Source organism: Nomascus leucogenys, chromosome 7b, assembly GCF_006542625.1.
Source record: "Nomascus leucogenys isolate Asia chromosome 7b, Asia_NLE_v1, whole genome shotgun sequence".
In the NCBI taxonomy this organism is placed as follows: domain Eukaryota; kingdom Metazoa; phylum Chordata; class Mammalia; order Primates; family Hylobatidae; genus Nomascus; species Nomascus leucogenys.
In genome coordinates, this window is record NC_044387.1 from 10,067,129 (window position 1) to 10,092,820 (window position 25,692).

Below are 25,692 nucleotides of genomic sequence, written 5' to 3' on the forward strand. Positions count from 1 at the left end.
GTGTTTGTTGGGGGTAATGAAATTAATATATGGCAGTCACCAGGTGTATTCTTGATAATTTTTTTTTTTATTTGAGACAGGCTCTTATTCTGTTGCCCAGGCTGGAGTGCAGTGGTGTGATCACAGCTCACTGCAGCCTGGACCTCCCCGGCTCAGGCGATTCTTCCACCTCAGCCTCCCAAGTAACTGGGACTACAGGTGATTGCCACCATGCCTGACTAGTTTTTAAATTTTTTTGTAGAGTGGGTGTCGCCACATTGCCCAAGCTGGTGCCAAACTCCTGGCCTCAAGTGATCCACTGGCCTTGGCCTCCCTGGGTGCTGGGGTTATGGGTGTGAGCCACTGTACCAGGCCCTCTTTTTTTTTTTTTTTTTTTTTTTTTAAACATAAAACATCAAGTCAGAAGCAACTCCCCCGCCCACCTCCATGCAGTTCTGATTATATCCTTCCCTTGCCATGTATCCCTCCCCTGATGAATGTGGTGGCTACACTTCGATCTCAGGATACAATCATTAATAGCACATGAAAAATATCGTGCCACTTCCTTTGGGCTCCATGGTTTCTGACGAGAAATACACTGTCATTCAAATTGTTTTTCTCTGGCTGTAAAGATTTTTTCTTTTAGTTTTCCAAAGTTTAATTATGGCATATGTTACTATAAATTTTTTTCCAGTTTATCTTATTTGGGGTTTAACTTGGCTTGTTGAATCTGTAGACTTATGTATCTTGCCAAATTTGGGAAGTTTTCAGCAATTAACGTAAGAACTGTTTCAGCCCCACCCTCTTTTTCCTCTCTTTCAGCACTTCTGTGACACAATGTTAGATTTTTTGTTAAAGTCTCACAGGCTTCTGGGGCTCTGTTCTTTTATTTCCCTTCCCCAGTCTCTTTTCTTTCTGTTGTTCAGATTGGGTATTTCTATTCTGTATTCTGGTTCACTGAATCTTTCCTTTGTCTCCTTTATTCTGCTGTCATATGTTTTTAATATGTTAGGAGTCTCTGTGTTTTCTTTCTTGTTTTAGCTGACCTTTTAGATCTGGTTTGATAGGGAAGGTGGGGATGGTACCATCTTGTTATAACCAGGTGGAAATAGAAGTTAAGATTCCTCATTTGGCAGCCATTGATATTTGAGTTGGTGGTAGGAGAGGGACTTCTCATTAGGGGCGAGAGTTCCAGCTCCCAGTGTAGTCTGTATGCACACCACGGTGGGGTTGCATACTGTTACCACTGGGCAGTGGTGAAAGTCATGGCTCTCCACCAGCCCTCCTCTGACATCATCCAGCAGGGACTGGGAGAGGTGCCTTATGAATGCCAGGTAGGGAGGGGTGTTTGTTACTGGCTGGTGGGAATGAAAGCAGCTTCCTACTTGGCCCTCTCTGACACTACCCCAGCCAAGGGTATTGGGGCATCTCATTACACCCTTGCAAGGATGGAAGTCTAGGTTCCTAACTTGGCCTTTATGGGGAGGTGGGAATGAGACCACCATTTTTTTTCCGTGGTATTTGGAGTAGAACAAGTATCTAAAAGTTTTCTATCGTGCTGGGCTGCCCTTTCCTAATCCTTTGGCTACAGAGAACATATTTTGTTGGGGCTTTTTTTTTGTCTATACCCACTGGCATTTTTGGGTTGCCAGCATCTTCAGCTTTAAGCCTGGATATATGAAGCAGAAAAAAAAAAGGGAGAGGATGGGGAACTTATCACCATGTCTCTTTTTTTGGGTCCCATGGTCCCTAGCCAGTTCTCTCCACCTTACAGAATTTACTTTTGCTTGTTTTATATAGAATGTTCAGAGTTTTAACTAGTACTTAGTGACAAAAATACAGAAAAATGTCTACCCCATCTGAAGCAGAAGCCTCTGCAGTAGTACATTAAGGTTTTTTTTGTTTGTTTTTGTTTTTTTGAGACAGTCTTGCTCTGTCACTCAGGCTAGAGTGCAGTGGCATGATCTCGGCTCACTGCAACCTCTGCCTCCTGGATTCAAGCAATTCTCCTGCCTCAGCCTCCTCAGGAGCTGGAATTACAGGTGTGTGTCACCACACCCGGCTAATTTTTGTCTGTTTAGTAGAGACGGGGTTTCGCCATGTTGGCCAGGCTGGTTTCGAACTCCTGACCTCACTTGATCTCACCCCCCCCCCCCCACCCCCGACCTTGGCCTCCCAAAGTGCTGGGATTACAGGTGTGAGCCACTGTGCCTAGCCTATTAAAGTTCTTAATGGAGTGGGCCCAGCTTATTCTTCTAGCCACATTAGCCTCACTTGAATTCAACCATATCAAACTACTTGTAGTTCTTTGAGCTTGCCGCCTTCTTTTATACCTTCATGTTTGTGTTCTAGTTCTTCCTTAGCCTCAGCTATCTCCCCATTCTTCCTTGTCTGCCTTTGGTGTTCCTATTTAATTCATTTACACACTGTTCCCCCAGGTCAAATTTTGCCTCTTTTGTCCTTTATAGCGCCTTAAATTACCGCTGCTATTTTACTTCCATCTTATATTTGTCTGTTTTCCCCACTAGACCATCATCTCTTCGAGGGCTGGGACCCCATCTGTATATTCTTATCCTCAGTGACCGGCATAGTGCTTACTTAAGGACTGCTTGTTGGATACATGGATGGATGGGTGGGTCGGCGGGCAGACGGCGGGATGGATGGATGGATATATTTCTAGTTTCTACCTGGTTTGTTAAATGGGTTTATTCCCATACACACATGTAGCCCCCACTGATGTTCTGTGTATATGTTCCCTGCTTCCACACTGGAAAAAGAAACCCAGCAGGCTTGCCTGAAAGAAGAGCTACTTGGACTGTGGCACTCCAGTGACCTCTATTAAGTGTATTATGTTCATAGCCTTTGAGTTCCTCTGGTTACAGAATTGTTGGTGAGCTTTTTATTATAATAACACCTAATAAAGCAACATTCAGACCTAGACACTTAATACATATTCCTTCATGACAGTGATGAGGAAATGAGGTTTCATAATGAATTGCTGTCATTCCTTGCTCAGAGGCATTTCTAGAACTACTTGTGAATCCTACAAGACTCATTTACCTACTTGTTTAAGTAAATCGGGAGCTGGCGAAGGAAGAGTGTTGGCTTGATGTCCTAAATTACCAAGATAGATTGGTTTTTAAGAGTCTTCATACTTATTCTTTAGTGCCAGATTAAATCAAGACCAATCTGGCCCTGGGGCCCCTGCGCTGTCATCACACATCTGTGTTGACACACCGAGCACAGCACTGAGCTCCCCCTTTACTATATATTGGATGCCTCTGTGTGTGTGTGTGTGTGTGTGTGTGTGTGTGTGTGTGTATATTTCTTTTTTTTTTTTTTTCCCTGAGACAGAGTCTTGCTCTGTCACCCAGACTGGAGTGCAGTGTCACGATCTCAGCTCACTGAAACCTCTGCCTCCCAGGTTTAAGCTATTCTTCTGCCTCAGCCTCCAGAGTAGCTGGGATTATAGGCGTGCACCAACACGCCCAGCTAATTTTTGTATGTTTAGTAAGGGGCGGGGGAGTTTCAGCATGTTGTCCAGGCTGGTCTCGAACTCCTGACCTCAGGTGATCCACCTGCCTTGGCCTCCCAAAGTGCTGGGATTACAGGCGTGAGCCACTGCGCCCGGCCTGGATGCCAGTATGTATTTTAAAATAAAGTGGAAACAGTTTTTCACTTTTTATTTCTTTAATTCACAAATGACCTCATTTAATTTAGGCAGCAAACAAGTTAGGAGAGAAAGAAAATGGGTGCTGGAAAGAGGGAACAAAATATTAATTGGTAGTTGTAGCCAGCCAGGGCGGGGTCCACATCTAGAACTGAAACTGTGATTAAGAATGGCACACCTCTTGGCCACTTCTGTTCATTCATTCTCTCTGGGGAGCTTGGTTATTTTTCCTTTCAGGATATTCTGCACACTTCCCTTTGTTCACACAAAGCCACACAAGAGCTCCAATGGAACTAGCTCCCGGGGCAGCAGGAAAGGATCGAGAACTGCCCTCTGATATTGAATATGTATATTCTTATAAACACACATGGCTCTTGTCTTTGCATTGGTCTTTGGGGGCTTCCCTTTCTAGAGACTGCTTTCTTGTAGTGTCTGGGAAAATGCAGTTTCGAGTAATATGCTGGCTCCTCCTGGCAAAGCTATTAAGGTAGCAGGGAGAGGGGAGATGGAGTCTGAGATGAATGCAGCCCTCGTAGTTGGATGCACATTTATGGGGTAACTTTAAGTCCTTTTTTTCTTCAATTGTCAGAGGCCTAAACTTGGAAACCTATTTTCTGCTTCCTCGTGTCTTACCTCTTTGGCATGGAACTTGAGGTGATTCTGACTCCCCATTGTCATTTGCTCCTACAATCAAGAAAGCCCAGGGCTTACCTGTATCACTCTTACATCCCTTCACTAGGCTATCCTCCCAATGGTGGCTTTTAACAAAGCTGGCGGGACACACACAGGAGTTGCCCTCTCCACCTCAAACCCCAGTGCACCAAGAGCACTTGCTGTGGCTACTCCAGCCTCTCCCCAGATGAACTGAGAAACACCCAACAGGAAGTCCTGACACAAACTTGAAGGAAGAGGGGCCAGTGCTCCCTCCTCCTTTCACCTGGCAGAAGTAGCTATTGAAATTGCTGAATCTGCTATCAGAGAGAAGAATTAAAAATGAGAAAAGAGGAGCACAGACTAAGCTGGCCTACTCAGGGACTGAGAGAAACTGACACACTTGTCAGAAGGTTTAGACAAGGGAAGAAAGGGAAGGCAGAACTAGACCTGGGTTGGGGTCCACCACTCGATGAATGAGTGATCTGGCAGGTTACTGCATCTCAGCCAGTGTCAGTTTCATCACACATGAAAAAACGGTCCCTACCTCATGGGCTGTGAAGAGGGTCCAGTGAGATTATAATGTTGTTATTATTATAATAAAATGAAACAGTCTTTTGGGATTGGTCATTATTATCTTGAATTCTTTTTTTTTTTTTGAGACGGAGTCTCACTCTGTCACCCAGGCTGGAGTGCAGTGGTGCAATCTTGGTTCACTGCAACCTCCGCCTCCCAGTTTCAAGTGATTGTTGTGCCTCAGCCTCCCGAGTAGCTGGCATTACAGGTGCCCGCCACCACACCCAGCTAATGTTTGTATTTTTAGTAGAGACGGGGTTTCGTCATGTTGGCCAGGTTGGTCCTGAACTCCTGACCTCAGTTGATCTGCCTGCCTGAGCCTCCCAGAGTGCTGGGATTACAGGCGTGATCCACTGCGCCTGGCCCTATCTTGAATTCTTTTCTTGGTCTTCGTTTCTGGTTCTTCTGACCAGCTATCGTGTCTCAGCTTCTCCAACTTGTCTTCTAGTATCAGTGCCAAAGGCTGTTACATGGTGAGCTCCAGGTTTTGAACGATGATTCTCAATGCTTGAGAGCCTTGGGGCCCCTCAGATGGGTCCCTGAACCCCTCTTCTGAGCCTTCTTTGCCTTGGTCTTTACCCAGTGCTGTGGCCAAGCTGACTCTTTTATGTTGCCTGGACTCAGATATGCATCTAAACAGTGTGTGTCATTGAACATTGAAGCTACCTTGTCCCCCTACCCAACAGTTTCTTTTCTTCTTCTTTTTTTTTTTTTTTTTTTTTTGAGACAGAGTCTTGCTCTGTCACCCAGGTTGGAGTGCCATGGAGCAATCTTGGCTCACTGCAACTTCTGCCTCTTGGGTTCAAGTAATTCTCCTGCCTCAGCCTCCCAAGTAGCTGGGAGTACAGGTGCCTGCCACCATGCCTGGCTAATTTTTCTGTATTTTTAGTAGAGACGTGGTTTTGCCATGTTGGCCAGGCTGGTCTTGAACTCCTGACCTCAGGTGATACACCTGCCTCAGCCTCCCAAAGTGCTGGGATTACAGGCTTGAGCCACCATGCCTGGCCTCTTTTCTCTAACTTTTGAAGAAGTTAAGAAATCAACACAGAGGAGTGGAAAGAACTCTAGGTTGAGGGTGATACAGAATTAGGTTATATCTTCCAATTGAGGACCCTTAAAAAAATTAGGTTATAATCTTATCCCTGCTATTTGCTTGCCTTTCCTTTTTGGCCCTGTCCTTATCTATAAAATGGGATATTACCTACCATGTAGAATGATTAGGATAAATTAGCTAACAGGTTTAAAATATCTAGAACAGTGCTTTCCATACAAGCTTCCAATAGATATTAATCCCTTTCTTGCCATTACATGAAAATGTCCTTAATAGGACCAAATAGGAATTCATATAGAGTAGTCCTCCCTTATTCCTGAGGAACACGTGCCAAGACCCCCCAGTGGATACCTGAAACTGCAAATGGTACCGAATCCTATATATACTGTGTTTTTTTTCCTTTACATGTGACCTATGGCAAAATTCAATGTGTAAACCCGACATAGAAATTAGAGCAATTTTAACAATACACTGTAATAAAAGTTATGTGAATATGGGCCCACTCAAATACGGTAACATTTTTGGACCTTGGTTGGTCTAGAATAACTGAAATCATGGAAAGCGAAACTGCAGATGAGGGGGACTGTGTATGCTATAGCCATTTCACCTATCACCTGTGCTCCACTAGTGGTGCACCACCCTTTGTACATGAAGATGATGTCCTCAAGATGTTCTGGTGAATTGTTCTTCTAGAAGTTGGGTTTGTGCCTTACCCTTTGGGGATAGCCAGTGTGGGTTGTTGAGGCAGCAAGTCAGCCAGGGTTTTAGACAGAGAATCTCTGGCTGTGGTACAGAAACTAGCTGGCCTGTGAGTGAATCAAGCCAGTGATTCAACCAAATTACAGCATTTGGTGACAGCAACACCTGAATATATCGACACATATACCATTTGGTTCAGGGCACTCTCACTGGCGTTTCTTCCTTACAAGGGTTCTGAGAGGTGGGCAGATTCTCACACTGGAAGAAAATTAGACCCAGAAAGCAGTCTCACAGCCCATGTCACCCAGCAGTAATTGGTAGCACTCAGTACTAGAACACAGATCCCTTGACTGTCTATCCAGAACTGTGAGGTTTCGACCCCAGTTCAGAACCAGAATTCTGGCTGTTCAGATGAAAGTTTAGAGCTCTGCTGCAGAATCCTCCCATCCTCCTGTCACTAGTCACCTTGTGTCCGTTTCTTACAGAATACTCACTAATTCATTGAGTGAATAATTATTGAGGGTATACTGTGTGCCTGGTATTCTAGGCACTTGGGGAATACTGTGAGTAACTAAAAAAATAGACAAAACCCTTGCTGTGCTCTGATAGGGACATGTTGTAAATGTAAACGTGGGAGACTGAAAGTAAACAAGAAAAATATGTAGTATTCTGCCCTCCTTTTTTTTTTTTTTTGAGACGGAGTCTTGCCCTGTCTCCCAGGCTGGAGTGCAGTGGCACTATCTCGGCTCACTGCAACCTCCGCCTCCTGAGTTCAAGCGATTCTCCTGCCTCAGTCTCCTGAGAGCTGGGATTACAGGCGCCCTCTACCATTCCTATACAAAAATTTTTGTATTTTTAGTAGAGACGGGGTTTCACTATGTTGGCCAGGCTCATCTCGAACTCCTGACCTCATGATCTGCCCACCTCGGCCTCCCAAAGTGCTGGGATTGCAGGCATGAGCCACCACGCCCAGCCAGATATGTAGTATTTATATAAAGACTGTCAAGACAGTGATGAGTGCTGCGGAGAAAAATGAGGCAGAAAAGGAAGCTGGGGTGGGGTGGACAGTGTCCGTTTTCTCTTGATTCTTTGTACTTACTGTCTCATGCATGTGCTAAGCTTTCCAAGAGCCAAGGTTACGTGTGATCCGTCACACCCAGGTTCCTGCAGAGCAAGACCTTTGGAGTTGAGCTAGCTTTACACAGTAGAAGCAGGTGCAGGGGGTGTCTATTTACCCACTGAAATGCCCACGACCTGCCCATGTAAGAAGTGGGGAAGCCTGGATAGTGCCCAGGTAGGTTGGGGACGTAACCTGTACTGGTTTTTCTTTGATGTTAATTTGTTAAATCTAGAGCTCCCCCTTCTGTTAGAAGATGGGATCTCAGTAGTACTTTTAAGACTAGTTTCTTTTTTATCTTAAGATTCACAAAAAATTTTTTAAAATAAATACTGTTGGGACAATTGAAGCTTTCTTCTGGGACTGCTGTTGCTGAGGCCCAGCCCCCCGCTGGGGGTGGGGAGGAAGGAGGAAGAAGCACAAAGGCCCAGGCAGGATAGGGTCCTATCTATGCTCTCTTGCTACTTTTAGCATCTCCTTAACCCTGCACTCCTACCGCAGCCAGCAGCCTAGCAAAAGTTATCTCTGCTCTCAGTTTCACAGCTCTTTGGAAATTCTAGGGCAGGAGAAGTGAAACTGACCACAGTCTTATAAATTTCTCTCTTATTGCCTCTGTTCCCTACTTGAAGTGAGTCAGGCCTTTCCCTCTCATCCTCAGAGTGTCTTAAGTTGTTATTTGTCCTTACAGCCAAGTTTTTGACAAAAGGAGTCAGACCCTCCATTCATGGTGCAGCTTTTCTGGAGGCTCTTGGTTTGGTCTTGCCACCTGAGTGTTGTTTGCAGAAGTCGAGACTTGTGGTCTTTGTGTGGTATCCCCAGAATAGAGCTGAGCCCTTCGTGTCAGCTGTCGGTTGTGTGTGTTCCTTCACATACAATTGCCATGGGGTTCTTTTAGTCCTTAGAGATGAAATTCAAGTTAATTTTAGCAGCACTATAAATAACAGGTGCAGTGAAGAAGGAAATAGCGCCGAGTGGACATATCTTTTTGGTTTTAACTGTCCCTTTGAAACAGTTTGGCCACTTTATGATTCCTCGTGAGGTTGAGGAAGTAAGGTTAATCTGGCATGCATCTGTGCCCCTTCCTGTGTGCAGGTGTCCTGAGAATAATGTGAGGTCTAGCAGGCGTTCTTGGAGTCCTAGCTGATGGGGGATTTGCGGCTGACGGTCCAGTCATGGGCCAGGGTGTTTGTTAAAGTTACATTCCATGGGTGCACTTTATACAGCCCAAGCTTAGGCAGTGACAGTTCCCATTAGGAGTCATATTTTGGTTTCTACCAAAACTGTTTGAATGGGGTAGCTAAACCATAAAGATAAATGCTTACTCAGGTGTCATTGCCTTCACTTCAACTGATATTTATAGTACTACTAACAGTAACGTGATTTTTTTTTTTTTTTTTTTTGGGACGGAGTCTCGCTCTGTTGCCCAGGCTAGAGTGCAGTGGCGCGATCTCAGCTCACTGCAAGCTCCGCTTCCCGGGTTCACGCTATTCTCCTGCCTCAGCCTCCCTTGTAGCTGGGACTTCAGGTGCCCGCCACCACCACGCCTAGCTAATTTTTTGTATTTTTAGTAGAGACAGGGTTTCACCGTGTTAGCCAGGATGGTTTCGATCTCCTGACCTCGTGATCTGCCTCGACCTCCCAAAATGTTGGGATTACAGGCGTGAGCCACCATGCCCAGCCAGTAACATGAATTTAAGATGCCTTCTCCACTGAATATCGTAGCACTAGACATGATGCTTCACTTGAAGGTAATTCTTTACGGTTCTTCTCTCAACAGCTTTGAAAAGTCCAGCTGCATTTCATGAGCAGAGAAGGAGCTTGGAGCGGGCCAGGGTAAGGTACCTTTTTTCCCCCTCAGAACTCCCAAAGGGCATTTTCAGAGCTCATTGCATTGCTGGTTATATTTCCATTTAGAGCTTTCCATAGAACTCTGAGGCCAGAGCCTGCTAGACTCTAGGACCAGCCCTGGCCTTGCAGTTTTAAATGGAAAGCTCTGCTTCTCCTACTTCATCCCTTCTGTTATTTACCTCCCATGGTGATTATATGGAACATGATTTGAATGAGGTTTCTCTTTTAGTACATTTAAGGATATGGAATGATCACCCGATCCTCCTTCCGTGAATTTTGGAGTGCTTTGGAGACCACTGGTATTTCCCTATGTTTAATTCCACTTAACCTTTTGTAGATGTTGGGACACAAACATTAGCCAATGGAAAAGCTTCCCAAGTCCAGGGTTACACTGCCCACACCTCACAGGACGGGCCTTCCAAGGGGCAGGAAACCTCCTTGGTCTCCATCTGCCCAGAGTAGGTGGTATCCACTTGACTCTTGTGGAAAGCAGAAACTGTCCCACACTCCAAGCCCAAGTTTTCTGCTGCAGCACCTTACTTGCATCCCCATCCCAACTCTCAGTTTCAGTTCCCCAGGGGCCCCTGAGGAATATTCTGCTGCCCAATGTGGGTAGAGATGGGGAAGTCACCAGAACTTCCTTCCCCCTCACACTCCCTTTACTTTTTCCTTTCACATAAAATCATGGGAAGATAATCCCCCTAGACAGATCATAGGCTGCATCTCCTTAAGACCTACGGCTATTTTATTTTACTTTATTTTTTGAGACAGAGTCTCACTCTGTTACCCAGGCTGGAGTGCAGTGGTGTGATCTCAGCTTACTGCAGCCTCTGCCTACCAGATTCAAGCGATTCTCCTGCCTCAGCCTCCCAACTAACTGGAACTACAGGCTCCCGCCACCATGCCTGGGTAATTTTTGTATTTTTAGCAGAGATGGGGTTTCACCATGTTGGCCAGCCTGGTCTCGAACTCTTGGCCTCAAGTGATCTGCCTGCCTTGCCCTCCCAAAGTGCAGAGATTACAGGCATGAGCCGCCTCACCCAGCCTCACAGCTATTTTAGAGTGTCAGAAATATTTACCTCCAAGACTTTTTTTTTTTTTTTTACTTTCTTTCATTCTCCTCCCCCTCCTCCCCCCCACCCCGCCCCGCCTAGAAAATCATGATTAATTCTTAGAGTAAGTGGGAAGAATGAGGTCATGGGTCCTGGGAACCAAAGGAGTAACAAGCAGCAGTGGTTTAGTTTGCTGAGAGCACTGGAGACTACAGTGTTGGGGGAAAGGATGGCATTGCCTGTGCGCCTGTTCGGTCAGAAGACTGGCCACCATTTCCTTGACTACTTCTCAAATAGGCAGGGACCAGTAGAGCTGATGAGAAGAGTCTGTTTTATTGAGCACCTTTATGTAAGAGGTTGTATCTGTTTCTTTTTTATCCTCATATCAACTCTTATGAATTAGGTGGTATTATCCTCATTTTATAGATGCAGCTAAGAGAAGTCAACTCACTTGTCCAGCCAATAAGTGGCAAAGCTGGGAGTCAAAACTTTGTCTGTGGATTCTAGATTTTTTTGAGCAAAATGATTTTATTTCCTAACACATGGTAACCACAACGTTCAATTTGCTTACCAGGCACATCTGTTCACAAATGACTTCCACATTACAATAACTACTTCCATATTTATGCATGTACTAAAAATTATCTTAGTTGAGATATGAAAAATGAATATATTGGATTGGTTATAGCAGATTTTGCTTTACTTAATTCTAAAAGCTTAAAGCTTTGAAAAGCTGCTACTTTTGCATCTCATACTTCCAGATGAGTAAGACACAGCAATATCAGCTCGTATTCAAGAGAAGTTTCATTTCTTTTTCTGGTGTTGGAACCAGCTACCCACATCTGTGTGTGCTACATAAGGCAACTATACATGGTGGTGGGAAAGCATCCACCATGGCTTCAGCTATGTCAGGATCACACTTGAGGGGCTCTGAGATGCTGTTGTATTTACACAACTGATGGCTTTGTTTTTCTTTTTTTGTAATTTAGAGGTGGGATCTTGCTGTGTTGCCCAGGCTGAATTCCAACTCTTGCGCTTAAGCAATCCTTCTGCCTTTGACCTCCTGAATAGCTGGGATGTGTAGGCATCCACCACTGTACCTTGTCAAACTGATTTTGTCCCCTCCGTTTTCTTCGGCACAAATGTGTTTCAATGGTCATGAATGCCTTTAATGATATCAGTTGCAAAATCCGTATCTTTAAATTTGGCCCTGAAAGTTCTCTGGTTTTCCATCGGAGACCTTGTACTCTCTAAACCAGTCCAGAGTAGCCTCTAGGTAATGAGGTTTCAGCCATTTGACATTATTAATATGTTTACTATTTGTTACAAAGGATACAACTCAGGAACAGCCAGGTGGAAGAGATGTGTAGGTATGTGGGAAGGGACGAGGAGCTTCTGTGCTCTCTCCAGGTGGGTGTGTCACCCTCCTAGCACCTCCATACCTTTAACAAACCAGAAGCTCCTCCATATATTTTCTTAATCAGTACTATATTCTACCTCAGTCATGGCCACTGGTCAGAGCTTCAGATGGCTTAGAGAATAAGCCTTCCACTGTCATCTGTGAAGACTTGCGGCACCTGACACCTGCTCTACCAATCTCTGCTGCAGCTGAGGCAGTACTTCTGCCCACTGCACATGGGGTGATAGACCCAGAGCCCACAGTCACTTTAAACCATCTCCTGGATTGCTCAGCCACTCCTGGGCTGGCACAGAGCTGCCCAGCCAGAACAACAAGGCAGCAGATGGCTAGGTGAGGACAAGTCTTTTTTTTTTTTTTTTTCCATTTTTTTCCAGTCTTTACCTTTACTATATATAATGTCCTCCGAGGCTTCATTTCCTAGTGTCCTTTGGCTTGTCTTATCCTATGCTGGTCTTGAACCACTAATGTTCTGTGGTTTGAAAATTTTGGTACAGAGGTTAAGAGCACAGACTCTATAGAGTCAGATCTGGGGGAATATATGTATTATAATTAGCCCCGTTTGGTGAGACGGCTCTGTGACTGTTGAGGGACTGGCTTAGTTTGCCCAGAGTCTCATAAATGCAGAAATTAGGACATTGGACTTTGAGGAACTAGAGCTTTGATACCATGTGTCAAAATTAGTATTCCATTTGGCAGCCATTCAAAATGAATGGAAAATGCCCATGAGATCATGCAGTGTTACAGTTTTTTAGGTTTTGTTTTTTTTTTTTTTTTTTTTTTTTTTTTTGGTTTTTGGGTTTTTTTGTTTGTTTTTTGAGACAGAGTTTCACTCTTGTTGCCCAGGCTGGAGTGCAGTGGCACAATCTTGGCTCACTGCAACCTCCACCTCACGGGTTCCAGTGATTCTCCTGCTTCAACCTCCCAAGTAGCTGGGATTACAGGCGCCAGCCACCATGTCTGGCTAATTTTTGTATTTTTAGTAGAGACAGGGTTTCACCACATTGGCCAGGCTGGTCTCAAACTCCTGACCTCAGGTGATCCACCCACCTTGGCCTCCCAAAGTGCTGGGATTACAGGTGTGAGCAACCGTGCCTGGCCCAGTGTTACATTTTTTAAAGCAGGATATAAAATCATATTCAGTATGATTACAGCTCTGCAAAGTTAAGCCTATTTTCTGTGTGGAAGAATAACTAGAAACAGATATCCCAGAATACTAACAGTGGCTGATTAAAGTTTATTTTATTTTATTTTTCTTTTTAGTTTTCTAAATTTTCTTTGCTGGACATAGATTACTTTTATGGTAGTAGAAGTAATAGTTTTTTAATAGATATATTGTCAGTCCAGCCTCAGAGACACAGATGGTCTTGAAGGATGGTGCCCTTCCTTGGCAGGTGCAGTTGGATTTTGATGTGCTCTCCCCAGGCCTCCTCTTGCATCTGAACCCTGCAGTCACCAAGTTAAGGTTGTGGGGGCTGCAGAGGTGGTCAGCAGCTACCATGGCCAGGGCTGCTTTTGTGATCCTGTCCATGCCATAAGCCTGTGACCTGGATTTGAGAGTTTCTTGGTGTGTTTTTTCTGTAGACAGAGGACTATCTCAAACGGAAGATTCGTTCCCGGCCGGAGAGATCGGAGCTGGTCAGGATGCACATTTTGGAAGGTGTGGAGATTGGAATTGCTTTTTCATCTAGACCCAGTTCTCACTGTGTGTACTCACTACTGCACTACCCATTTCCTTCCTGCCTCTTTCTTCTCCCATTTCTGTTGGTAGTGGGTAAGCCAGAGCCTTAACACAGTATGACAGCTGTGCCATAGTAGCCGCCACTGGTCTGAGGGACTCTCAGAAAGCACAGTCACATGCTGTTAGTTTGGCTTGGCCTCTTCTCCAGGGTCTCACCATCCCTTGGTGTGAGATCGCTTCTCTCTGCCAAAGTCTGTTTTGTTTCGTTTCAGACAGAGTCTTATTCTGTTATTGTGATTGTAGGCACAAGCCACCATGCCTGATCTAAAATCTGTTTTTAAAATACACTTACTTACTTTTTTATATTCATTCATTCAGTCAGTCATTCACTTGGCATTCACTTGAGTGTCTGTGATATACCATGCTCCATCCAATATTATTCTAGATGTACCCACCTGGCCCCGGCTGCACACGTCTTTCCCTTTTTTTTCTTCCCCCGCCTTTTTTTTTTTTTTTTTTTTTTTTTTGAGATGGAGTCTTGCTCTGTTGCTCAGGCTGGAGTACAGTAGTGTGATCATGGCTCACTGCAACCTCTGTCTCCCAGGTTCAAGCAATTCTCCTGCCTCAGCCTCCCGAATAGCTGGGATTACAGATGAGCGCCACCACACCCAGTTAATATTTTATATTTTTAGTAGAGATGGGGCGTCACCATGTTGGCCAGGCTGGTCTCGAACTCCTGACCTCAGGTGATCCGCCCGCCTCGGCCTCCCAAAGTGCTGTGGTTACAGGCGTGAGCCACTGCGCCCAGCTCTCTTTCCACATTTTTAATGAAGAAAAGGTTTTGGCTCCTGGAAGCAGCATAAATATATTTACTTATTGTTTGTCTAGTGTTTTTTCGGTTTTTTTTGTTTGTTTGTTTGTTTGTTTTTTTGAGACAGAGTCTTCCTGTGTCACCAGGCGCAGTGGCACAATCTTGGCTCACTGCAGCCTCCACCTCCCAGGCTGAAGCGACTCTCCTGTCTCAGCCTTCTGAGTAGCTAGGACTACAGGCACATGCCACCACGCACGGCTAATTTTTGTATTTTTAGTACAGACAGAGTTTCACCATATTGATCAGGCTGGTCTCGAACTCCTGACCTCAGGTGATCCACATGCCTTGGCCTCCCAAAGTGCTGGGATTACAAGCGTGAGCCACCACGCCCAGCCGTTTGTCTAGTTTTGAGCTGTTTTGGGGGCTGGAAGAGAACTTTTCTAGTCTGAGTCCCACATTTTGCAGACAAAGGCACTAAAACCCAGAGCAGAGATGTGAATTGCCTCAGTAACACAGCAAGTTTGAGGGAGAGTGGAGACCGTTCTGTCATCTGTTGCTGCTTCCATTCTGTAGCTCCACCTCAGAAAGTCTTCTGGGCTTGCCTCTGCCTGGTTATAATTGTGTGTGACCGTGCACTGCGTGGTCACAGTGGGAACCCCTTCTCTTGTCTTTGTGAAACTTCAAGGCAGGCCACTCTTCTCTGCTTGGAATATGCTTACCATTCTGACAGTCTCTGCTCTTGCCCAGGAGGAAGGAGAGCTGCTCTGGAGTTCCCAGGGCAGAACCACATCCACTCATATATCTTCTTGCACCCACCGCTTTCTCTCCCATGGGCAGAGACCTCAGCTGAGCCGTCCCTCCAGGCCAAGCAGCTGAAGCTGAAGAGAGCCAGACTAGCCGATGACCTCAATGAGAAGATTGCACAGAGGCCTGGCCCCATGGAGCTGGTGGAGAAGAACATCCTTCCTGTTGAGTCCAGCCTGAAGGAAGCCATCATTGGTGAGGAGGACCCAGCCATCCTGTGTGAGAGGCAGCTGAGATGCAGGAGGGGAGGGAGTGCCAGGCTGAAGCAGAATTGGGCTGAGGCTCTTGACTTCTTAATCTCTGACTTCCTGCTTAGCCTTGGGAGAACCAAGGCACAGAGTTTGAGAGCCTCATGCACAGGTTGTATTAATTTGGGATAGTGCCTGTTGCTTTAAGAAACAGGGACATACAACAGTAAATAATAACAGAGGCCTTGCTCTGTTCACTTTCCATCTTTGTAAACTCGGGTTGCTTCCTCTTTCTACTATCTACTCTTTCACAGAGTAGACAGATGTCAGGATCAGTGTGTGTGAACATGTGGAGATGTCAGGAATTAGAAATCTGTGTCATACTCTTTATTAGTGAAATCTCTTCTTGGAGACTGGCCCTTTCCAGGGATATTTCACTCAACAAATATTAATGGACCCAAACAGTGTGCTAGGTGCTAAGACCACAGCCTCACAGAGCAGACCAAGTTTGTTTGTCCTTAATAGAGCTCACACCTAGGAGCAGGTAACAGGCAGGTGAATAGACAGGATAGAGAAGCTGTGCTGGAGGGAGCACAGGATACTCTGGAAACACAGAGGAGGGTCACTCAACCTGGTTGCATCAGGAAGGGTGCAGCTGCCAGAGGAGGTGACAGCCAAGCCTGGGGCTGAAGGATGAGTAGGAATTCATGAAAGCGTGTGGGAGAGGGTGGGACGAGGGAGGAGAGGACGATGCTCCAGGCAGGGAGAACAACCCTAGGACCTGATGAGAAGAAACTGGAAGGGAGAGTGTCAAGATGAGAGGTGGGAGGCCAGGTCCCCAGTGATTTGGTAGTCCGAGGTGGGAGGATCACTTGAGCCCAGGAGTTTGAGACCAGCCTGGGCAACATAGGGAGACTCATCTCTACAAAAAAATAAAAAAATTAGCTGGGTGTGGTAACACACACCTGTAATTCCAGCTGCTCAGGAGGCTGAGGTGGGAGGATCGCTTGAGTCCAAGAGTTCAAGGCCGTAGTGAGCTATGATTGTGCCACTGCACTCTAGCCTGGGTGATAGAGTGAGACCCTGTCTCAAAAATAAAAACGAGATGGGAGCAGTAAGCACAGTCCAGGACGTGCAGGGCCCCTTGGCACACTTGGGAGTTTGGACTTGATTCCTTTAGCGTAAAAGGGAAAAAGCCGTTTTTCTCTGTATTTACACTCAATGCAGAATACTTCTGGTGTTGGTATTCTGTCATAGTATTACCCCACATACCAAGCAGTTCTCCCGTGGACACCAGCTGGGTGTCCTCCAGTTCTTTTCAGATGCCATCTACCTGCAGATAGCGTCCGATCCCACAGGTTGAGGACTCAGTCCCACAAGACTTAGCCCCACTTCCCATGCTGGTCCCAAGCCCCAGGTTATTTTACATTTGCTTTTATTTATTTATTTATTTTTTATTATTGTACTTTAAGTTTTAGGGTACATGTGTACAATGTGCAGGTTTGTTACATCTGTATCCATGTGCCATGTTGGTGTGCTGCACCTATTAATTCGTCATTTAGCATTAGGTATATCTCCTAATGCTATCCCTCCCCCTCCCCCCACTACATTTGCTTTTAACCAACTAGCTATAGATTGGGGTTCCCGTACCCTCTCCTTGGGCTTGATAATTTGCTAGGATGGCTCACAGAACCCGGGGAAACACTTCACTTACGTTTGCTGGCTTACGATAAAGGATGCAGAGGAACAGCCAGAGGGAGGGATGGATGGCACAGTGTAGTGGGGTGCCGGGGGAGTGGTGGTATTGGAACTTCCCTGCCCACTCCTGGCCTTCACCCTCCCAGTAGCCAGAGAAGCTCATCAAATCCTGTTATCCAAGAGTTTTTATAGAGCTTGATCTCAGTGCCCCCACTCCACGTCCTACATACCCACCCCCACTTTCCTGGAGGTTGGTGGATGGCGCTGATATTTCCAGTCCTCTAATCCTCTGATCACTTGGTGTCTCTGGTGACTGGCCCAATCCTTAGTCTCTCCCAGATTATCACATTAGCATAAGCTCAGGTGTTGTGGAAAGGAGCTTGTTATACATAACTGAAGATACTTCTGACCTTAAGGAAATTCCAAGGGTTTTAGCTGCTCTGTGATTTTAGCTGCTCTGTGATGAGAACTGGGGGACAAAAACCAAATATATTTATTATCTTACTCTTAGATATTGGTGATAATTGGTACAGACATGTCTCCTTCGCTGCAGTGGGCCCAAGATCCGATCTCTGACAAGGCAGCACCTGCCTGCCCCTCCTGAGGCAGCTGTGCCTTCAGAGAAGGAGGCTCAGGGTTTCCTCTAACATGAGTTTTAGTTTTGGGCAGAGGGGAAACACTGCAGCAGACCCCCAAGGCATGCTGAGTTAGGCCTTAGGCCCTGATTAGAGGCGACTGGCAGTTTCTAGGGCCTCCTCTGCATTGTAGCCACCCTACTGGAGGCTGGCCCACACTGGGCCCGGAGGAGCCCTTTCCCCATGTTGGTACAGTAGCCCTTATAATTCACAGATTTTCCCTGGCATTCGTCCTGCCTCATCTTAGTGGTTTCCTCTGTGTATTCCTCAGTAGCCCCTAGTTATAGGCCAGTGTAGGGGCCAAGCCAGTTCTGGATGCTGCAGCCAGCCACAGTCTGATAAATGTGTGCTGAGAGTCAGCAGTGTGCCAGGCCGTGTGAAGTCCTCATGTCACAAAGATGAATAAAATATGACTTGTGCCCTAAAAGAATTCACATAGGTCTGATGTGAGAAGACTAATGTATAAACAACTGATTTCTGAGTCTGGTTCCCAGTCAGATGCCAGTGCTGCCTAGTAGGAAGGCCATGGCCCTGTGACATTGTCTCTGAGTCACTTGCCTTGTGTGACTGCTTGCAGGATCACACATGATGATGGATGGTCCTTGGCGCCTAGAGAGACTCACACAGTGGTTGCTGCTGTTGTCAGCAGTAACACTCATTCTAGACCAGCTGGCAGCTGCTGTAATGGACAGTGTAACAATGGATATGTGTGTGTCAGTGCTCTGGGAGCTCAGCAGAGGGACTTCTCTCAGGGATGGGGACAGGTGTTGGTGGCCAGGGAAGTACCCACACTATAGCACGTTTGGGGGCAGCTTAGAGGCTGGGTCAGAGTTTGCCAAGTGGAAAAGGTGCAGAGGGACAAGAGGGAACAGCACAGGCAGTGGCCTGGAGGCCTGGCTCAGCACAGCTTGTTTGTTTGAGGAATTTGGCAATGGGGTGACTGTTGGGGACTTTAAGGAGCACAGAGCATTTGCCAGCAAAAACCAGATTGTACAGTTGAGTAGGAGGGAAGGAGGTGGTGATGGCAAATGTAGGTCATTTGCTCAATAGTTCTGTGGAGAAGGAAAACAGAGGCAGGTGCTGGCTTAAGGAGGGATTTTCAGGCTGGATGCAATGGAGCAGGTTTTTGGGCTGAGAGGAAAGAGTCAAGGAGATGGGAGGATGGGCACCTTCAGAGGAAGAGGAGGGAGGAGGACGAGGAAATGGAACCCTGGCTGAGGTGGAGGTTTGGCTCAGATAGGAGAGGCAAAGCTGGGAAGGAAGTTTGGCTCAGATGAGTGGGAAGGAAGCGGGCAGTGGGAGCAGGGGGAGCGGACCGTTCTGAGGCCTGAGAAAAGGGCTGATGGGGTTTGGGGTCTTCCCCACACATCTAAGCTCCCCATCCCACCCTTCTTCCAGGCCCCTCAGTTATCATCAAGGTTCACTTTAAGTCCTCTCCTTCAAGAAGAATTCTCTGAGTCTCTCCTCAGTGTGCCCTTAGCTTCTGTTTTCTCTCTAGTGGAGCATTCACTGGGCTCCAAGGCAACTGGACCATAAACTCCTGGAGGGCAGGGACCCCATCTTTGTTCCCAGGATGTGACTGTGAGTGGATAGAGAAATAGTCTGTAGTGACCCTGGCCTGTACCAGCCCTGGATTTTCCACAGTACGGCCAGCAGCTTCCTTGGGTTGGACTAATCTGGTAGAAGCTACAGTTCTTCCACCTTTGCTCACCATTGTCAGTACTGGCTGCCATGGGGCTGTTGTCCCAAATCAGGTGCCCTTGCTGGGAGTAGGAGATTGTGGGGGAAATCTAGCCGTGTGTCTGGCATGAAGTACACGTGGTCAGCAAGCCCTGTTCCGTGTGTTGCATACTTGCCCCTACTGGGACAGATGAGGGGACAGAGGAGCAAGCCACCACCACAGTCGCCAGTAAGGAAGAAGCTCAGATGCGTCCTTCCCGGGTCCTGAGGGAGGAGAGAGCCTCAGGTCCTGGCCCCGGCCCTGGTGGGCAAGAGCTCCTTGGACAGCCACTGCACGGACAAACCCAGCCTGAGCTGTTGCGCTTTGTTCCTCTTCCTTACCTGGGGTCTTCCCACACAGCACACTTCCCCAGGCTTGGGCGGCAGCTCACCCCTGCCTTCACCACTGCCTCAGTTCCTTCTGCACGGACGTCAGATCAGCTCAGAACCTGCCACTCCCACCTCTTCCCACGACAGTGTTGAGCCGGTGGCTCTGACAGTGACTTTTGAAATAGCCTCCTTGCCTCTGTTCCCATCTTCCCTTCCCACTGGGACCCCATGGAACAGAAGCTCTGTGCTGCGCCCTCCTCCCCTGCCTCTGCCTCCCAGTTGGCCTCAGAAGGACGTGCATTCACAGTCATCCAGAGCTTGGCAGTAGGGTCAAGCCAGAGCAGTGACAGCCAGCAGGATGTTTTCTTCTGGTGCCCCTCCTACCCAGGTGTTGGGTCTCTGCAAGCCACTGGCCTCTAGAGGAGGTCACCACACATCCTCCATTTCACCTGTGCAGGCAAACATCCCCTTTCTGGGATACCCTCCATCCGAAGCCCAGAGCCAGGCTCCTTAGTCTGTTCCTGGCCTCTGGGGAATTCAGCTACACTCACAGGGCTGTTACCCAGGCTCTTCTGGTCCCTGGTTAGCTGGTTCAGAGCCCTCACTGCACCATCTGTAAGCATCATGGGGGAAGAAGAGAGTTTTGTGTAGTGTGGGATGAAGATACAAAGTACCTTTAACAATAGGGAGACGGTTGAGGTAGAAAGGTGTAGCCCGGGTCTCCCAGGGAGGAGCAAGGGAGGGAGGGACAACTTGACATTGAAGACTAAACACAGTATAGAGTTACAAGCAAGAGGCTAAAGGAGGCCTTTGCTCAGCCCATGAGGTCACTCTGATGGCCTAGGAGGCCTTTCTGGCCTCTCTTACAGGGTCATGATGATGACCAGAGCTTTTTTGGACCAAGAAAGCAGATTGGCTGCTAGTCTCCTTGGCTTGCCTGCCTCACAGGGCATGTGGGCTGTGGGCCAGGCACTCTGCCTGTGGCCTGTGAGCAAGACCTGTCCCTGCTCACCTGTGCCCTGGGCTGGAGGTGGAATCTCACACCAGCTTTGGGTTTCAGTGGGCCAGGTGAACTATCCCAAAGTAGCAGACAGCTCTTCCTTCGATGAGGACAGCAGTGATGCCTTATCCCCCGAGCAGCCTGCCAGCCATGAGTCCCAGGGTTCTGTGCCGTCACCCCTGGAGGCCCGAGTCAGCGAACCACTGCCCAGTGCCACCTCTGCATCCCCCACCCAGGTGAGTGTGTGCTTCCAGATGCTTCCCCAGCTCCAAGGTGCTAGGACTGCTCAGAGTAAGGTCTCTCTCCTGGGCCACGGGATGCCTCCTGCTCTGGCACAGGGAAGCCAGGGGGATGCTACCCTAGTTGCTCAGGTGCTGGCTGCTTGAGCTCCCCAGTGGTGGGAGATGTGGGCAGTGGCCCCTCTCCAGCAGCCAGAGGTCAGGTGGAGGACGATGCTGGCCACGGCTGCCTTGCAGTGGGATTGCAAAACCTCACTGGCCCAGTCTGTATTCATTTATTTGGAGCAGCCTGTTTTTCTTGAGTATATTCAGTTCTGTGACCTTTTCATTGCCTTCTGTCTTTCCTAGCTCCTCCTTGCTCCTGCCACCCTGGGGGTTGCTCTTCTCCTCCTCCAGTCTCTGCCCACCATTTGCCCTCTGACAGTGGTGGCATCTGAGGACCCTGTGTAGGGTCAGGGGAGGCTGGGCACACCCTACCTGGAGGTGGCCATGTCCTCACTTCCCTTTTTCCCTCTCAGGTTCTGTCTCAACTTCCGATGGGCCCGGATTCCAGAGAAATGCTTTTCCTGGCAGAGCAGCCTCCTTTGCCTCCCCCACCTCTGCTGCCTCCCAGCCTCACCAATGGAACCACTGTCCCCACTGCCAAGTCCACCCCCACGCTCATTAAGGTACATTTCTGCCAGTGATTGTACCCTCCCCTTCCCTGTGCCCTTGGGAGTCCTGCTGTGACTTCATTCCAGCTGTAGGGACAGCTGCAGGGGGTGTGGTGCGTGTCTTCTCCTATTGGTCTGGGAGTTTCTTCCCGTTCTCTCTGCTGTCCATCATGACACTGGCTGTTGCAATCATAGCCACCAATTATTGGTGGCTATGGGCTGGCCTTGGGCATTCCAGGTCCTCATTCCTGCTCTCATCCATGAAGTCATTCCCACACATTGTGTCTTGTTCACTCAACAACTCCGCGAGGCAGAAATAGAGCCCTTTGCTACAAGAGAGGAGCTGAGCAGTGAAGTGACGTGGCCAGAGTCATGCAGGAGGTGCCACTGGGTGGTGTTCTCCTCCAAGGCCTGGCCTGAAATGCTTGCAGGAGGCAGGGGTTACCACTGTCGGTGTGGGGGACCCTGTGCTGGGCACTGCTGGCCTCATGGACTGAGGTGTCTGCTGTTAAATTCAGCTGCACCAAGAGCTCATGCAGGGTCCTCCGTGCTCCACAGAGCTGCCTGGCCACCAGGAACTCGGGGAACCCAGCCCCACACCTCCACCTGGCCCACGCCTCCCTAACTTGCTCCACTTGCACCCTTTGTGCTCTGTCCTTTCTTATTCTCCAGGCTCTCTCCTCACACAGACCCTGTGCCTGGCTTGGCACTCCCTGGCCATCTGAGCCTCAGGAGAGGCTGACAGTCTGCAGCCTGGGCTGTCTGGTGCTCGTGCTCTGGCCTTAGTAGGCCCCACTAGCTCTGGGAGCTGCCCGCCCTTCTTGTGGCACTCCCTGGCTCTGTCCTATGGTGACATCCCCAGTCCCGCCTCTGCACATGACCCTGTCATCTCTGCTGCCTCCTGCTTCCTCCATGTCAGAAAGTCACTGTGGCTTCCTGAATGTCACTGTCTCCTCTTTCAGGCCTTGGGAGCAGTGAGTGGCCTCTCCTCCCAGCCTACCCCTGCTTTCAGCGCTGCCTGTCCGGGTGCTGCCTCCTCAGTTAGCGCCTGTCCTGCACCTGCATTCTCTTCTCACTGTCAGCAGGTGTCCCTGCTTTTCCCCCAGAGTTCCTCCAGCGTGCTTCTCGTCACACTCCTGTTGCCTTCCTTTGCCTATCACGTTTGGAAGAAGAGTCTGTGTATTTTGTCTACACATCTCTTCAGTCACCTCACCAGTGGACTGAAACATTATCTTCAGGGGCCTCAATCCAAGTCCCATCCCCACCGCTGTGCTCCTGGCCCAGCTGTTGGGGTTCCCTCTCCTTGGTTGTGCTTTTTTCCCTGCCTCCCTTCCTCCTCCCTTTAATTGGGGGTGCTCCTTAGGCTCTGCCCTCTGCCTCCTCTCTGCCTCTGCCTCTGCCTCCTCTCTGCCTCTGCCTCTGCCTCCGCTCTGCCTCTGCCTCTGCCTCCCTCTGCCTCTGCCTCTGCCTCCTCTCTGCCTCTGCCTCTCTGCCTCTGCCTCCTCTCTGCCTCTGCCTCCTCTCTGCCTCTGCCTCCTCTCTCCCTCTGCCTCCTCTCTCCCTCTGCCTGTACTTCTGCCTGCTCCCCAGCCTGTGCTCAGAAGCTCTCTGCGGCTCTGTTCCCTTCTTCTGGGGCAATCCTGGCCCCACAGCCCCGGCAGCCCTGCCCTTTCTCCATCCTTCCCATGCTCCCAGCAAAACCAGAACCTCTTCTGTGATCACTTCTCACCTGCCACATGTTCACTTCCACATGTCTGTTCTTCCACTAGTGGGTCACCTGCCCAAACCTTCCTTTCGGTCCTCCTTGCCACAAGGTCTAGACACCACCTGTTCCTACATCCAGCCTTGTATGCTTCTGTCTGCCATTCTCTGCTCAAAACTTCTCGGCTCTCCATGGTCTCTCTCTGGCGCTCCATTGCTAACTCACCTCATCCAACTGCGCCCTTCCTTGCTCCAAGAACAGACCTCCCATGTATCACCTGCTGACCCTTCTTGGGTATTCCGACTGTCCTGGCCCAGTGGCTGTGCCGGCTGGAGGTCTTTGGGGCATGAATAGGAGCTTTTGGAGTCCTGTGTTAGAACAAGAACAAGATCACATTGTGCCTTTGGGCAAGTGACTTCTTTGAGCCTGTTCACCATTTTCAAGTAGACAGTTTCTACCTGGCAGAACTCCCCCTAGCCCCAAAAAGAGCAAGAGAAGAGCAAGCAGCATTCTTGAGAGGCTTGCCTGGCCCCGTCTTTGTAAAGTGCCTTGTCTGGGGCAGCCCGAGCTCCATCAGTCACCTGGGTTTTACCTCCTTGTGTTCAGCCTTCCTGGGGTCATGGTGATGTCTGTGCTTGAACATTTGGTTGATTTACCCTCCAAGCTAGAAGCTCTTTTAAGCCGGGGGCCAGGCACAGCCCTCTTTGTCATTCCAGCCCCTTTCCTGGCACATTTCTGGGCACATTTCTGCTTTTGACGGGGTGTACGGTCCCACAGGGAAGATTGGAAATGGGCGAAGTGTGGATGGGGAATGTCTTCTCGGAAGCCACACAGGCGTGGGGAGAGCTGCCAGCCCCACCCCGAGAAGGCTGAGGCTGCCCCTGAACGGCACCCTGTCTCCTGTGCCCTCAGCAAAGCCAACCCAAGTCTGCCAGTGAGAAGGCACAGCGCAGCAAGAAGGCCAAGGAGCTGAAGCCAAAGGTGAAGAAGCTCAAGTACCACCAGTACATCCCCCCGGATCAGAAGCAGGACAGGGGGGCGCCCCCCATGGACTCATCCTACGCCAAGATCCTGCAGCAGCAGCAGCTCTTCCTCCAGCTGCAGATCCTCAACCAGCAGCAGCAGCAGCACCACAACTACCAGGCCATCCTGCCTGCCCCGCCAAAGTAGGCATCCGCTCCTCACTACCTGCCCCTGCCCTCCCCCAGCCACCCTGAGCCAGGCAGGTGCCAGGTCTGGTGGGGGTGAACCCAACATCTTTAAGGACCCTCTGGTCTGGATGCTACAGAGTGGTCTGCAGGTAGGGCCACCCTAGCCTTTGCTGGGCCCTTGCCCCATGCCCATCTGTACCCAACCCTGCAGCCCAGGCTTGGGCTGCCACCTGCAGAGGCCACGGGTGATGCTGGATGGGTGCTAATTTCTGCCTTTTCTTCTCAGGTCAGCAGGCGAGGCCCTGGGAAGCAGCGGGACCCCCCCAGTACGCAGCCTCTCCACTACCAATAGCAGCTCCAGCTCGGGCACCCCTGGGCCCTGTGGGCTGGCACGTCAGAACAGCACCTCACTGACTGGCAAGCCGGGAGCCCTGCCGGCCAACCTGGACGACATGAAGGTACATGGCCACTGGAAAACTTGAGTCACTGCCGGCCTGGTCCTTCCCACGGGGGCTATCTGGGTGCTGGTTTTTAGGCAAGGAAGGCAGCCAGCCTAGGACCCACCGTCATGGAAAGCAGAGCAGGGCTCCAGGCTCTGGTCCCCATCAGACAGGGGCACCTTGGACACAGCTCTGAGGCTGCCTGGAGGTGGTCATGGTGAATGACACCAGCTTCCTCGTGGTGGTTCCTATTGTTGGCAGCACAGCCAGCGTCTGTCCAGGCCGTCGTATGTCTCTTATCTTCCTCGACTTGTATGGTGCATGCAGTGTGAGAAGTGGGGATTGGTGCCCCTTTGAGGATGGTCAAGCAGAGGCAGCGACAGAAGGAGGAGCTTGTCCACAGTCGCAGACCTGGTCAGTGTAGACAGGACTGTCCAGTAGCAGCCCTGCCCGCATTTTCCCCTTTGCTGGTTAATGCGGAGCTCACGCTGCCGTTCAGGTGCAGTGTCTGCCTGGGAAGAGAGCGGCCTGTGATCAGGGCCACAGACCTGGCTTCCATCCTAGGGCCTTGGGGAGGAGTG

At 49.0% G+C, this 25,692-nt stretch overlaps 1 protein-coding gene across 4 annotated transcripts in view; it reads left to right on the plus strand.

The window, feature by feature from the left end:
* Nucleotides 1-25,692, plus strand: part of MRTFA (myocardin related transcription factor A) — a 224,561-nt gene that overhangs the window by 189,418 nt on the left and 9,451 nt on the right. For all 4 annotated transcript variants that reach the window (XM_030815486.1, XM_030815487.1, XM_030815489.1 and 1 more), the window contains 7 exons: nt 9,521-9,576; nt 13,645-13,720; nt 15,390-15,551; nt 20,987-21,162; nt 21,684-21,833; nt 24,433-24,686; nt 24,958-25,129. In XM_030815486.1, coding sequence (XP_030671346.1) covers nt 9,521-9,576; nt 13,645-13,720; nt 15,390-15,551; nt 20,987-21,162; nt 21,684-21,833; nt 24,433-24,686; nt 24,958-25,129 — 1,046 coding nt within the window. The remainder of the gene's footprint in view (nt 1-9,520; nt 9,577-13,644; nt 13,721-15,389; nt 15,552-20,986; nt 21,163-21,683; nt 21,834-24,432; nt 24,687-24,957; nt 25,130-25,692) is intronic.